The sequence below is a fragment of the Mauremys mutica genome, chromosome 5 (assembly GCF_020497125.1).
Source record: "Mauremys mutica isolate MM-2020 ecotype Southern chromosome 5, ASM2049712v1, whole genome shotgun sequence".
NCBI lineage: Eukaryota > Metazoa > Chordata > Testudines > Geoemydidae > Mauremys > Mauremys mutica.
Window position 1 is genome coordinate 25,837,265 of NC_059076.1, and position 16,299 is coordinate 25,853,563.

A 16,299-nucleotide genomic window follows, 5' to 3' on the forward strand; every position below is an offset into this window, starting at 1 on the left:
AAAAATCAAACATTTACCTTCAGCAAATGTTCTGGAATCTGCACTTAAATTCAGTGCTTGGATTAACATTCCTGCCACCAGTAAACTCAAAAGTGAATTAAAAGGGCATGAACAGAGCCAAATGATTCTGTATTGCACAAATTAACATTTGTATTCTATAAAAAAAAACAAAATCCAAGGAAAATATTTTTGCTATATTTGCCCAGCTCTAGTTATTAGTCTGTCTTCACACAGCATAACCAGGGCCTTGTCCTCTGTTCTACTTTGCCTCAAGTAGGATGACAAATGGGAATCTCAGAAACCTTGAGGTTATGATTTTTTAAAGTCAGCCTTCCATGAGAGGATATGGATAGAACTCCATCAACGAACACCAATATAACATAGCTCAGCATGTTGTCTCGCTCTTCAAATTTGGCAGTTGCAAACTCAGTTGACTTTACCTTGTCCTCTTATTTAATTCCACTTATTTTTTGTGCTTTCCTTAATGAGTATAGCCCTTCAACTTTAGTTTTAAAAAAGGATGAAAAGTGTTAAAGGATTTAAAAAAAAGACAAACCATGGAAACGGCAAAACATCTGTATCTAGTTCTGTATTGCTCCCTTCCTCCCTAGTGCAGAGTGTCTAGGGATGCGAATAGGCACATCAGCCTAAGGCACCTGTTGAGATCCTGCTTCAATAACAAGAAAATTATGCTTTTATTTGTTGATGTCAGAGCACTTAACCAGTGTTACCATCCCCGTTTCACAGGGGGAAAGCAGTCTTGTCCATGGTGACAGTGAGTAAATGGTAGATTCTGGAATTGTCCAGCTCCAGATTCAGCAAACAAGGTTGTACAAGGCTGTTTGTCATCTACAGAAACTATGCTGGAGCAGAAGCTGAACTTACCAATTGTTTTTAAATGTCCTATAGCTGCCACCAGTCCCTTGACTTAAAGCTCACTAAGGAGTCAACCTTTCCAGGCCAGTCCTGCCTTGGGGGCAGTGCATGGGTATACCACTACTGAAAGGACTCAAGGAAGCACAATGCCTCCCAGAGCTCAAGAAACTACGGCAGCTCTGCAACCCTTTGTAACAATGCAGCAAGTATTCTCCTCTGTCCACCTCATTTTATTGGCCAAAGGTAAAGGGGATAGGTCTATAAAGGAGTCTGTGCAGGCCTCACACAGACTTGGGTTCAGGGCTGTCATTGTGCCCAGCCCATGTATAGGGGTGTGTCTGAGAAAAAGCTCATTGTGCCCTCTTCCCATCTTTGCACACCTGATCAGGGCCGGGATCAACCTTGCGGTATGTCAGCATGTTCTCTGGAGGCTGAGTCTCTGCTAGTCAGTAGGAGAAAGCTGCCTCTGGAAATGCAGCAATGAAAGAGAAGCATCTCAGGTAACTTGCCTTAAACAATGCTAAACGTTTCTGCAATTAAGTAAATTTAAATCTGATGTAAGGCTGCAACACCTGCCTTTTGTTTACAGACACAGTAATTAGGAGCCTGGAGGCAAATTAGACAAATAACAGTTTAAGAATTGCATAACCGCACTGCAGGAGCTGGAGTGTGTGTTCTGGTCCCCTACAAAACTCCATCCACAACATCCTCCAGCAGGGTATCTAGTGACAACACACTCACCTGGAGAAACTCCACCTTAAAAGCATTGTGTATCATTGTCATTATTTATCATTTGTATTCCAGCAGTGCCTAAACGCCCCACAGGACTAGGCATTGCATAGTCACAGAATCAAAGATGGTCCCTGCCTAAAGAGTTTACAATCTAAAAGATAAGACAACCAGCTAAAGACAGACAATAAACAAACAAACAAGTTGCCAAAAGTTAAGTACACTTTCTCCCTGCCTTCCACATATAACCTCCTCACTGCTCCTCCTCTCTGTTCAGCCAACCCCAAGCTCCCTTCTTCATCTCTATCCATCTCCCATAGGGCAACAGTCAGCCTCACTCTGGTTTCATCAGCGCTAACTTGCACTAGCTGGCTGATTAGGGTACAATGCTGTATCGAACGCCTTCCAAGAGCTGCCTTTTGCAAGTTAATCCTTTCGTGGCTGTCACAAACAGGAACTTCAGGAGCAGCTATAATATGAAATTGTGTGAACATTTTTCAGAAGTGACTCAGGCGAGATCTACACTGCAGTCAGGGGCTGTAGTTGCAGCACGTGGAGACATAGCTGAGCTAGCTTATTCTAGCTAGCCCAGATACTAATATAGCAGTGAAGCCACAGCAGCACATACTTCAGCATGGGCTAGCTGCCGAGGTAATGCACTGCCACGGATGCACTGCTATCCATACCCAAGCTAGCTAGTCTAAATCTAGGTTGAGTATGTCTACATGCACTGCAATCACCTGATTGCAGTGTAGACATACTCTAAACACCAACTCTGCTAGCCCAACATACCCACACTAACTATAGCAGTGAAGATGCCATGGCATGGCCTTCAGCGTGAACTAGCAATGCATGTACATACCTGGGATCCTTGCTGTGCTTATACAGCCTGTGCTGCTGTGTCTATGGGTACGTCTACACTACGGGATTATTCCGAATTTACATAAACCGGTTTAACAAAACAGATTGTATAAAATCGAGTGTGCGCGGCCACACTAAACACATTAAATCGGTGGTGTGCGTGCACGGTCCAAGGCTAGCGTCGATTTCTGGAGCATTGCACTGTGGGTAGCTATTCCGTAGCTATCCCATAGTTCCCGCAGCCTCCCCCACCCCTTGGAATTTCTGGGTTGAGATCCCAGTGCCTGATGCGGCAAAATCATTGTCGCGGGTGGTTCTGGGTAAATGTCGTCAATCACTCCTTCCGCTGGGAAAGCAACGGCAGACAAGCATTTCGTGCCTTTTTTCCCTGGATTGCCCTGGCAGATGCCATAGCATGGCAATCATGGAGCCTGTTTAGCCTTTTGTGACTGTCACCGTATGTGTACTAGATGCTGCTCACAGAGGCGATTCAGCAGCGCTACACAGCAGCATGCTTTTGCTTTTGCATGATAGCAGAGATGGTTACCAGCCATATTGTACCATCTACCATGCCATAAATTGGTAATAAGATGATCGTGGCTACCAGTCCTTTTGCACTGCACCATCTGTTGCGGTCATAAGTGCCCCTGGCTGCTCTTAGCCAGGGGCGCAAAAGCCTAAATTGGGAATGACTCCCTGAGTCAATCCCTCCTTTTTGGTATCTAAAAATAGAATCAGTCCTGCCTAGAATATGGGCAAGTGTACTAGAGAACCACTGTATCATAGAACCAGTGAGCACAGCTGCTCTGTGTCAGATCCTGCAGAAATTATGAGCTGTATACTATTCACAGGGGGTGCTCCTGCAACAACCCCACCTGTTGATTCCGTTCTTCCCTCAGCCTTCCTGGGCTACCGTAGCATTGTCCCCCCACTTGTGTGATGAAGTAATAAAGAATGCAGGAATAAGACACAGTGACTTGTTAGTGAGATATGAGTGGAAGGCAGCCTCCAGCTGCTATGATAGTCCAGACAGGACAGTAAGGAGTGTGTAGGAGAGGAGCCCAGCATCCCTCTGCTAGTCCAGGGGCAATTGAATCTTTTCTTTACACATGAAGGGTGGGGGCTGATGGAGCTCAGCCCCCTGTTGCTATGATGACGATGGTTATCAGCCATACTGTACCATCTACCAGGAAAAATTAGGGCCAGGCGCCCTTGATTGACCTTACCGATGCTAGTCAGCATGGTTACCAGTCCTTTTGCACTGCCCCATGTGCCAATAGGCTGATGATGAGGACGGATACCAGCCATATTGCACCATCAGCCATCCATAGCGTGGGGGGAGCAAGGATGTTGGTGTTGAGTGCTGCACCATCGCGTCTATCTGCAGCATTCAGTAAAGATAGGGTGACATGTAAAAGAGTCAAGATAGGATTGTTTTCCCTTTCAGTTCTGGGGGTGGGTGGGGGGGTGCGTAAATTGCCTAGCTATGCCCTGACCCACCGCGGACACTGTTTTTGACCCTAGAAGCATTTGGAGCTCAGCCAAGAATGCAAATGCTTTTCAAAGACTGCAGGAACTGTGGGATAGCTTGAGTCCTCCAGTCCATGAGCGTCCATTTGATTCTTTGGCTTTCCGTTACGCTTGTCACGCAGCAGTGCGCTGAGTCCCTGCTATGGCATCTGTCTGGAGATTTTTTAAAAATGATTTTGAATTTCGTCTTCTGTAACGGAGCGCTGATAGAACAGATTTGCCTGCCCTTACAGCGATCACGTCCGCATCGTCCATGCGGGAGCTCTTTCTTTATTTTGATTTTTAACTGCATCACCACACGTGCTGATCGGAGCTCCACACTGGGCAAAGAGGAAATATTCAAAAGTTCGCGGGGCTTTTCCTGTCTACCTGGCCACTGCATCCGAGTTCAGATTGCTGTCCAGAGCGGTCAGTGGTGCACTGTGGGATACCGCCCAGAGGCCAATACCGTCGATCTGCGGCCACACTAACCCCAATCCGATATGGTAATACCGATATTAGCGCTACTCTTCTCGTTAGGGAGGAGTACAGAAACCGGTTTAAAGAGCCCTTTATACCGATATAAAGGGCCTCTTAGTGTGGACGGGTGTGGCGTTAAATCAGTTTTACGCTCCTAAAACCGGTTTAAACGCCTAGTGTAGACCAGGCCTATGTTACTATTTTAGCTGTGCTGCAATCACACCTCGACCTGAAGGGTAAACATACACCTAGAGATTTGGCACCCTAAGTCCCATGGAAAGTCATGTGCAAAAAGTCAAAACCACATGAAAGTCAAAGGCTACTCTGTGCACAAAGCCAGATCTACACTGAAAACTTTTGCTGTCATCACTGTCAGTCAGGGATGGGAAGAGAGGTGATCCCTGACCATCATAGCTGGGCACCGACTGTCGGTGCAGTTATATTGGCAAAACATTCCCAGTATAGACCTAGCCTAAACGGTTTTTGAGAATAGGACTGAGGCTTCTATGTCACTTTTGAAAATATACATTGGATGCCCTTAAAATGCATTATTGTGTTAAATATTTGTGACAATTCCACATTCTGAGAAATACCACAATTACTATAATTGCTGCAAACATCATACATAATGGTAGTTGATGCCCACTGGGTTGAACGTATCTGTAAACAAACACATAAGTATGTCACTACAGAAATGTTTAGGACTCAACCTACCTGTAAAAATAGAGTGCTCTGAAAAGCATGCAAAAATGTTATGGGGAAAGAGAAAAGAAGGACAATTAGGGAGACAGAAAAGTTTTCCAAGAGGGTTTGTCCTCATGAAGGTACTTAAAACTGTATCTGTTACTGGACACATGCACACTAACATATAGAGCATTTCTGAAAATGAGAGAAGTAATACTTCCAGACTCCATGAACTCTGCCCAACCATGTTTTCAAAAAGTTCCTGCAATTCTCCAGCTCGTGCACTCAACAATAAACCAAAATTATAAACATGTAGACACTAAAGAGCTCAAATATAATGGGGGAAAACAGGTGTCTGCAGGGAAGAAACCCTCTGTCCAAGAAATGCATTAATATATTGGAAAAGGAGCTCTTTCCATTTTGTGCACTGCAAGATTATCACCTACCTCACAGACTGTAACAGCCTGAGATTATCATCACATTTGATTTTGCTGGGTTTTCATGAGACTGAGAATGAAAAAGAAAATTAAAGGTTGTCGAATTTATCTTCATTTCGTTCACACCTAAGAACATCCAATTATTCAGATGGAATGTGATGCTTTTTGTGCAATACTTGGTCAGGGTGTTTTTAGGTGATAAATGAAAAGTTGAGCTTTTATTTATTTCAGTTTTGTTACATGCAATCTGAGTAGCAGGGCTTCAAGATGCAAAAGTGCCTTGAAGAAATTGTCACATCTCCCCTGCCAGTTAAAATTGCCACTTAGTTTGGGAAGTGAGATAAGATTTTATTCTGACCTCATTACATGGCATTTATAAATGGCTGTTCTTTACACTTGCACCATAAACCAGCAAAATGTATCCCCAGCAGTTCAACATAAATGTTTTGTCTTTTGAGTTAGGGTTGCTGCTTGCAAGTATTTGTCTAACATTGATTATCAGGATGACTTAAGGGTGGCTTCACTGAATGGTAGGTTAAATCTTACCCAATGCTAACATTTGCTGACCATCCATTTTAGTTTTTAAATATTTTAGGTGGTTTATCATTTCATTGTGTATGAATAAAAACAAGGTGGACAATACAGCATTGTATTCATATTTGCATTATGCAGTCCTCCTCAGTGCTACTGATATATAGTGTGCATATGTAACCTGCCATATTCTCTCAAATATCCTTTTGTGGTCTATTCATGTTGTGCAGAGAGCTTGTGGGGAGAGGGAAAAATAGAGAAAGAAATAGAAAATGATAGAGAAAATACTCCGGTATAGAAAGGCTACTTTGCAGTGCTCTGGTTGAGCAAACATCCCTAAATTGAGTTTAAGTTGCTGCTTGGGGATTACATGTGTCTAGGGGAATCCCTAAGTGGTACGGAGACATCTGCATCCTCCAGGTAATGGACACAGGGAGTTAGTGCAGTATAAGGAAGGTGGAGACGGGGTCACCTATCCTTTTTTCCCTGCCTGACAGCCAGAGATCTTGTCCAGGCTCTTATCTCCAATCTTGGACACTAACTTCTTCCTTTGCCTTCTTAATACCCATGTTGACCCCACTCAGGTCCCTGTAAAATACAGCTTCTGCGATGCAAATGTGCTGTGTATTCCCAGATCCTACCACCCCACGTACAGCATCTGTGCAGCCTGGGAATCCTCCATGGCTTTGGAGGATGGCATGAGCTGTGGTCTTTGCTTTGCTCAGAGGCACAATTGTCTCCTTGCCCATTTCCTCATGGGCTCTCTCGTCCCTGCTACAGCCGCCTCACAATATTCTAGAACATGTCACCTGGAACAATGCATTCCAGTGAAACTGCAACTGGGCAGTGGGGCGAGGGAAAAGAATGGAAGAGAAGGAAGGAAGGAAACTGGGAGAAAGTAGAGAATTTGAGAGCAGGCAGAAGTGTCAGAATAGTCCAACATTATTAATGAGGTGAGTGCTGCCAATCAACAACATTCTCTTTAGCAAAGATCTTCAGCAAATAATGGAAATGAGTAGATGCCATGCTCTTTTGCAAATAAATCTCTTATGATAAGACAGACCAAACAAACCAGGTATCATTCTTACTCCCTTACCCTCTTTCCAGAGAAATATACTGCACAGGTACTGGCTGTTTCTAGGGTCTGGCATATAGATAGGTTCAAACATTAATGGAAAGGACAAAGTCAGCCTTTGTGTTTCCACTGAAGAATACATTTCTAAAGAACCTCCCTCAACATGATAGGAAACTGGGTCTGCTGATACCTATCTCATTAATTACCTTCTGGCGATCTTGTATGTGATTCCACCTGCTGCTTCTCCATCTGCTAAATTTTTTTTAGATCAAAGGAGCCTTTTTGAATTATACAATGAATGTCAAGCTTGTTGCAAAAAGGCTTATGGCTGGTTTTAAGCAGTTTAAAAATGCTCATTATGAGTGTGTGACGGTTGCACCCCTTCTTTATATTGACTAAATTAAAAAAAAAGTGAACCATCAAATACAGATTAAGAATATGACAAACACTATGCGAAGAAAAACATGGAGCTATTTAATGCTAAATCTTCTCTATTGCACTGGTAATTTAGGAGTGACTGTTGAAAATAATGTCCTTGGGCCTGATTCACAGCAGTATAAATGAGAGCAGCATTCGATCTGTCAATATGCGACTCACATCTTGGGCATGTATTTATTTTTGTTTGTATTACAGCAGCATATAAAGCTGCACTTGAGATCAGAGCTCCATTGCGCTAGACATTTGACAAACAGATGCAGTGGGCCAGCTGGTCAATATAAGAGGGGCTAGAGCGATGACACATCCCACACATTTTGACTTAACATTCTCTAAAGTCATATGCTTCAGTCTCAGCCCTGCCAACACATTCCACTATTGATGAAGATACTACCTAGACAAACGGTATCTTAATCCCCCTGCCCTTCCAACAGTTCCTCCCTTCCCAGTACGGAGAGAAGACCAGGAAACTCTTAGAAATCCACTGGGACCTCACCATGTTGATTTGCTTTGCCTGGGAAGAGCTTAGATATGTTATGGGTGCTATAGAAGCCACTAAGATGAGGCATGTTTCAAAGGCCATTGAAGTCCATGGGAGTTTTGACCGTAACTGGGCTTTGGATCAGGTCAGGTCCCAAAGTAGCCAGATAACTTTGCATGTATAAATATTGTATGGATCCCTGTAGGCAAGACCAAGAAATGCAGTTGTGGACAGTATCAAGAAGGGCTCCACCAACTGAACAAATAGCGCTTAGCATATCTACCAAAGCCTTTGGAGGCAGTAGCCTCCACTTTTGATGCTCTGTATTTGAGAATTACTCTTTGATATCTGAGTCATTGTACTCCATTCATCGCTGCTGTTAAGCCAGGGATGAATGTAACCCAAAGAGTTTCCCTGCTAGTCAGGAAACATCTGGGTTTGCTATCAGGTTTGCCAGAGCGAAAGAGTCAGAACTATTACTTACATTAACACTCAAGACAATGCAATGTGGAGGTGAATCAAGGACCAAAGAACCCCAGGAAAGCATGTCCCAGTGAGTAAAACAAGTACATCCTGAGGAGTGTTAATCATATGCAAGCTATTTTTCCAGATACAGGACATTGCAATTTACCCTAACCTCATATTAATGTCTAGAGGGAAAGTTACGGCTGAAGTCTCAGTTCATTATTTGTGATTGTCATTTCTTGCATTTTTCCCTTTGGCAGATACAGTTTTCTCAAAACCATTGCATCAAAAGCCTGTACAGAAAATCTTAATGACACCATGATTTACAGAAATAAAAACAATTAATGAGTCTAATTTGGAGTCATTAAAACAGCAATTAAGGCTGTCAAAATAGGACAAAAGCATCACACTGTTTTCCCTGGAAGAATGGAATACGGAGAGATTTGTTACTGATCATTTAATTGGAGGATAGAGTATTGCTTTCAGTTCCCTTGATAACCTGGAAACCAGACTCCTAAGTCAAGGAAAAGAGAGAGCTTTTACTTTCTACTCACTTTAAACTGTACACTATTCACCAGCAGATATTGCTTAAGCAAACAGTATCACAATTGCACTACTGCTTTTAAATATATATATATATGTGTGTGTACACACACACACACAGAGCAGACTGTTTTTAAGATCATGTTACTGTAATATTTGTTTAGATCTTGCTTTACCAGGGTCTAATTCAGTTCTGACATTTGCAGTCCACACATCTGTTTTCATTGCACTGCAGGAAATAAGACAAATTGGCATTTAGCGTACCTGGAAAAGACGGTAAGGCAGCCCTAGAGGAAGCTAATTAAAATACAGCACAGTACTATATGACTGGATCACACTGTGTTGCTATAGCAACAGTGAACTTATGGGCCTTTCAGGCCATCTGAGGGCATGTTTTCCAAGAGATACGTGAACTAAAGATATCACCTATAGTATATTAAAAATATTATACTATGAATGATTTACTGATCTGATGCTAGAAAGGAAAGAATTAGAGGCACAGAGGTCTGGCCCATCTCAGGGGTGAATTTATATAGTTCATATTTTTCACGAGCCTGTCCCAGGGTTTGTTTGAGGAGTTGGGTTCACTCCCAGCAGCTGGGCATATCTTCCCTAAATAATTCACTTTGATTTCCTGATTCAGAAAAATTAAGGCTACCCCCATCTGACGTGCAGGGAAGAGAAGACACTCAGAAATGTATGAGATTTTCAAAGCTTCCTATGGAATTAGGCATCTGATCCCCCTAGGTAGCTTTGTCATTCTCAAATTGTTGCCCACTGGTGGTCTGTGGAGTGTTTGTCGTCGGCTTGGCTCCATTTGTGCTGGATCTTCTCATTTGCTTCTGTCTGCCAAACCACATCATAATTATAAAACTTACATTAAACATTCTTCTGATATCAATTTTCCATTGATGCAATTGCTATAGTTGCCCTAGCAATGTTATGCAACAGCTAATGGGAAGGAAAAAGGACTTCCAATGGGAACGTAGGTGTCTAGTCTAAAATACTCTATTGTGATGCGGTTCATACTATGAAGATGTCTGGGAATCCCTAATCCAGTGGATAAGTAAGAGATTTTATTAAACACTTTGAGTATGATTTAGGTCCTCAGCCAAAGCCCAGTGAAGACTATGGAGTAAACCCCGTCCCTCAAATTAACATTAGTGAGCTGTAGACCAGGAGCTGTATTATTACTTTTTCTGATTTTTAAATTCTGGGGTTTCAGTAAAGAACATTACTGTGAATAAAAAATCATGAGCTGAAATGATTGAGAAAAATTTTAAATGTCATTTATAAAAAAGTCCTCTATTCCAATTCTCTCTCATTTCAATCGTTTATTTAGAAATGCAGCGCTGCTAAAAGAGATTTAGGAGTGATAGCAGACAGGAAATTAAAAGTGAGGTTGCAATGCAAAATGAAAGCAAAATGCCAATGTGATTTATTTTTTGACTGCAGAGACATTACATCAAGTACACAATTCTAGTGAGACCATGCCAGGAATTTTACTTTTAATTCTGGGAATGCCAATACCAGAAAAATGATCAGTGTTTCCTGGCAGATAAGACACTGAGTCAGGACTCAGGAGACTTGGGTTCTATTTTTAATTCTGCTACTGACCTACTCTGTGACCTTGGGCAAGTCACATCACCTCGTTGTGACTCTGTCTCCTCATCTGCAAAATGGGGATAATGATATTTACCTGCATTAAGATCTACACATGCAAAGCATTATATCCCAGCAAGGTTTTATTGAAAAGAGAGGGTATGAGGAAAGGTAAAAATCCTACTTGTGACAATATGCAAAATAAAAATTTAGATTAAAATGTACTGTCATGCAGGTTAGAGGTAAAACTTGAATCCAAGAGAAAAGAGTAGCCTGAATAAGAAGGGAAAGAGAAGTAAAATGTCTCTTTATATGTATATATCCCACTACAGAGAAGTGTACCCAGTCAGCACAGTGAATATAGAGATACTTAGCTTTAATAAATAACTAAAATTCAGTGCTGTAAAACAGTAACCATACAATTGGGTCTATTTTTGGGAAAACAAATTATAGTCAAATTTTACCTGACACAAATATGGTGCAACCAATCCATCACTCAGCTGGTTTCTCCATATCTTGGTATTTTAACCACCTCTAGACAATGGTTCTTCATAGGTTCTTACAATTTTCTGATAAACTGCTGCATTAAATTGTTGATGGCCACTTTTGTTTCTTGATTCTTTATGACTGCCAAATTTATTGTCACTATCAAAACATCTATTTTGTAAACTTTTATTTAATAAATCACACCCACAAGCATAGAGGGCCATATCTTCAGCTGGCGTATAATCCATCCTCCCATCTTTTATACTGTTCCTAGTATAATTTTGTTTGCTGCAACTCCTTCACAATGAGATACTTATCTTGAATTATTTAACATATACTCTTAGAAAGGAAAGAATGTGCTGTAAATCACCACTAATATGAAAGTTTATTTTTTAGTGAATTACATTTTATTTGCTTCAGTTGAACACCATTATTTACAGACACATTAATAAAACACATCACAAAACAATAAAAATGTTAAGTTAATATTTATAGGTGCATAGTTCATGCTCAGTTACTTTATATATGTATATATAAACAGTTCTCACAATAAGTTAACCCCGAAACAGAGTAATAATAACAAACAAAAATCCTTGTATCAGAAACAATACCAAATTACTGACAATCTAGCAATAAAACATGTACAGCTTTAGAAATAAGCAATAGACACTTAGGTGGTTTAAAATTATTATTTTTATACTTTTAAAACCTGAAGCCACAATATCCACAGCACGACAATGGCCCTGCCACCCAGTTGTTCATTTCAGTGGGAGGGAATCACTGGAATGAAAGTAGGGTGCAGACCCAGACACTCCAATCATTGCTGATGGAAGACTTCAAAATACACTGCAAAAACTATAAAAAAAAGTTTACACCTGGGCACATTGGAACTCAGCACTTGTACAGGACAGGACGTCTTTGTTAGTAGAGTTCAGAAGATAGAAAGAGGGAAGAGATTTTCATGCTTCAGGTTCATAATCTTGATACTCTTCCTATTGAGGAGAGCAAAAATCAAAATTGGTAACACTTAGAAAAAGTCTCATTTTAGGCCCAATTCTACTCTCACTGGGGTCAATGGAAAAAAGGCCACTGATTTTATTTAGAACACAATCTGGCTATTTATCTTTATTTGGTTGGCATTACTTTAGCTTGTTTTCCAAATACCCGGTACTTAATTTACAAGAAAAAGATGTTTACAGATTGATTAGACTTCCCCTGAGGTTAACTTGCCGTTCACCTTCCATATCACTGGCTAAGATTACTTACAGCTTTTGATATCTAGAGAATTCCCAAGAGAACTAATGAGCAAAGAGAAAATCACATTTCTGTATATAACATGCACTTAAGCCACCTTTATGTATTGCTGTAATGTGTTGAAGGAAAAGCTTCATTGCTGCTCATTTCAGTGGCAACATATCATCAGTCTTAATCCTTGATCTAGGAAAGCATTTAGGCATGCGCTTTACTTTAAATTCATTAACAGTCTCACTGAAATCAACGGGATAATTTGTATGCTTAAAAATTAAGTACATGAGTTTGTATTGGAAAGATCAGTACCTAGGACAGAAAACTGCTTTAGAAGAAACAACGAGGAGTCCTTGTGGCACCTCAGAGACTAGCAAATTTATTTGGGCATAAGCTTTCGTGGGCTAGAACCCACTTCATCAGATGCATGAAGTGAAAAATACAGGAGCAGGTATAAATACACTTGGTAAAGCAACCCCCATCCTTTCATGTAAGGTCAGTCTAATGAAATAAATCAATTAACAGCAGTATAGCAAGGGAAGAAAAATTACGTTTGAAGTGGTAAGAGAGTGGCCCATTACAGACAGTTGACAAGAAGGTGTGAGTAACAGTAGGGAGAAATTGGTATTGGGGAAATTAAATTTAGGTTTTGTAATGACCCAGCCACTCCCAGTCTTTATTCAGGCCTAATCTGATGGTATCCAGTTAGCAAATTAATTCCAGTTCTGCAGCTTCATGTTGGAGTCTGTTTTTGAAGCTTTTTGTTGAAGAATTGCCACTTTTAGGTCTGTTATTGAGTGACCAGAGAGATTGAAGTGTTCTCCTACTGCTGCTTTAGAAGAGTTTACTGTGAAAATCTACGTCTGAAATGTCATGGCAGATAAGCAGGCTGTATGCTTCAAGTTATTTTCACGCTCAATAGTGAATTAACTTCATCCAGATCTTTCGTATTCATTGGGGACCTGATCCAATTTGTACTGCGCTAAATGGGAGACTTTCCACTGACTTCAGTGGGAATTGGATCAGAGTCTTCGTGGCAATCACTACATTTGTGGACTTAAATTATTATTCCTTTACCAAGATATGTCCAATTATAGTAATTGGGCATGACTTTTCGAGGTCCTGAGTACCTGAAATTCCTGTTGCCCTGTGCAATCCAGTGGGAGTTGCAGGCACTCTCACTGATTCAGTAAATCACTTAAGCATATGCTGAATTATAAGCATATGAGTAGCCCCATTGATTCCAATTACTCAGGTGCTTAAAGTTAATTATATATCTAAGTACTTTGCTGGATCAGGCCCTAGATACTCCTGGCCTTTCATGATCAAGCCCATGCATGGCAATTCTGTGAAACAACCAGTCTGATTACTCATGGTGGTACCCCATGCATTGTAGCAATACTATATGTAGTAGGACCAAAGTAATTCAGCATTAGTGGAAGGAAACTACGAGACAAAAGATTTTACTTTCTTGATTGCATGAGCCAAAGGGAGCAATAGTGATTTGCTGTGTCTATAAAATGTTATCCACAAAATTAGGAAACTGTTGAAAGAAGATACTGTGAACATATTTTTTTTTCTCTTGAACTCATACATTGACAAAGGTCTTATTTCCTCCCATCTCTTACCAAATGCAAGAAAAAAGGGAATTTATTGTGGATTATTCTGGAATGTGTGTGTTTGTGTGTGCGTGCATGCATGTGTAAGTATAATTGCTCTCTCAAATATCATTACTGCAAGGAAAATATTTACTAATGTAATACGGTGTTTTGAGAGAAGCTGGGCGAGGGAAATCAGAAATGCAAGAGGTGGTGCTGCATATGATGCACTGGGTTAGGGAGGCACTATTGTGGGGGAAAGGAGGAGTTCTGGCTGCATTAAAAGGGTTTGGTTAGACTGGGTGGCCTCCCCTCTTTCCGTACCCCGCCGCTACAGTACTAAAAGCCACCCTTTGCCTTCCAATGAATGACCAATTCCCGTTAATTTCATTAGGAGCGGTTAGAATGCTTCTAAGGACAACATTTGGCCCTAAAGAATTATTATTTTCCTGGAATTAAAGTTTCCCGCTGAAGGCAGCTGGCTATACAAAACAATGGGTTGGCAGTCATCCTAATGACGGGCTCTATCACACAGAAATAGTACCGATTCACTTATTACTTATTAATTACATAACAGAGCACTTATGCACAGAGTCCTACAGCCAAGTGTGAATCTGATGCAAATCTCCTCTGTTGGGCTTGATTGTGCCATTTTGGCTCAAATCAATGGATGATGTGGAGCCCCAGGTGGGTGTGCTGCCTTAGGGATGCATTCTGACTCCTTGAGATCCTAGTCACAGAGGCTGCATGTCTGCTACTAAACTGCAGCTTCATATACCTCTGCATGGCTGGCCAGCTCCACAGCCTGGGGTGAAGAGGGTTGGAGTCATGGATCTGCCTCCTCTTTGCAACCTCTCAGCCACTAGGCACCCATAGAGGGGAAGCACCCCTCTGTGCATCCATGTATGTATCATCATCATTACATTTCTGCACCTGGATCACTTCGGCATAAAGTCCCCGTGCTAAATGCTCAGATGTCCATTAGCCACATACATTCAGAGAGCACAGCAAAGGAAGATTTACCTCAGGAGGCATTTCATATGCCTCATTATCTGGGTCCACTGGCATATCTGTATTATCCATCATTCCTTCCTGCGAGATTCCTTCTTCATTCTAATGTTTAAAACAGGAGAGAAAAGCAACAGGCTGTCACGGGTTCCTTTACAATTCACCTTGAAAAATATGTCTATTTCAGTGTTGTTTTTCCCATTAAGGACAGAGTAGTTGGTTAGTGAAGGCAAAGGGCCATATCGTCCCCTCTGCGGCTTGACAACAGGAGAACAAAACCTGTGGAAATCCCAGAACAGTGGATCCCAGACAGTCAGAGACGGGGGAAGAGGAGCCAGTGGAGTATCACCCTTCCATGTTAAGACGCAGTTGTCCTTTATGAATACTGTTCAGCTTGTGGGGCTATTTTGGCTAGGGGACATAGACAGTTGGTGGTGGAGCTCTAGGTGGCATCATCTCCAGGCAGCCCCATGGAGTGACCTCAGAAAGTCCCCATGGGAATTAATGTTGTCCTTGTCGTAATTCATGTCTACAAATTCTGTACCCTCTACCCAGGCTTGATAGTAAGTACGGAGCAGTCCAGGACCCAATGGCAGCGCAACTTATTAAAGAGCCATGTTGCCAAGTCAAAGGTGGCACTGACTTTCCAAACATATGACCATGGCAGGCGTAGGCACCTGACTCTGTGGGTCCTTTGGGGCTCAAGTACCCATCGAAAAAAATATAGGGGGCGCTCGGCACCTGCAGGTCCAGATTAATCTTTGTGGGCCCTGGTGCCTGGACCATGCCCCCACTCCCCAGTCCACCTGCGCTCTGCCCCAAGGCCCTGCCCCCACTGAACGTCTTCTCCACGAGGCTCTGCCTCCTCCCCTGAGGCCCCGCCCATGCCCTAGCCCCACTTGGCATCTTCCCCCCAAAGCCTTGCCTGCTGCTAGCTTTGGGGGGAGGGGGTGGAGAGGAGTACCCACCAGCAAAGAGAAAAAAGTCAGCACCTGTGATAGCAGGTACCATAAGAATACTGCTGAATTCCCCTGTATTGCTGGAGGGTTACAACTTCACCCCCGTCTTCCCCAATACTCCTCCACCCGCATGGATGTGTCCAGAAACCGCTCACCTCATGGGGATGATATCAGTGTCAACTTCTGGAGTTTCCCTGAGAAACTTTCCAGTACCATGGGGACTTGTCTAGCTCAAAATCAGCAAATAAATTATGTTTTGAGGATTACACTGGAAGGGCCCAATCCTGGAAACATT

At 42.0% G+C, this 16,299-nt stretch overlaps 1 protein-coding gene across 1 annotated transcript in view; it reads right to left on the reverse strand.

Moving 5' to 3' along the window:
- Nucleotides 1-11,657: 11,657 nt before the first annotated feature.
- Nucleotides 11,658-16,299, reverse strand: part of SNCA (synuclein alpha) — a 97,938-nt gene continuing 93,296 nt past the window's right edge. Inside the window, exons 5-6 of the mRNA XM_045017473.1 lie at nt 15,061-15,150; nt 11,658-12,186 (exon numbers count right to left, since the gene is read on the reverse strand). Of these exons, the coding sequence (XP_044873408.1) occupies nt 12,154-12,186; nt 15,061-15,150 (123 nt within the window). The 3' untranslated portion in view covers nt 11,658-12,153. The remainder of the gene's footprint in view (nt 12,187-15,060; nt 15,151-16,299) is intronic.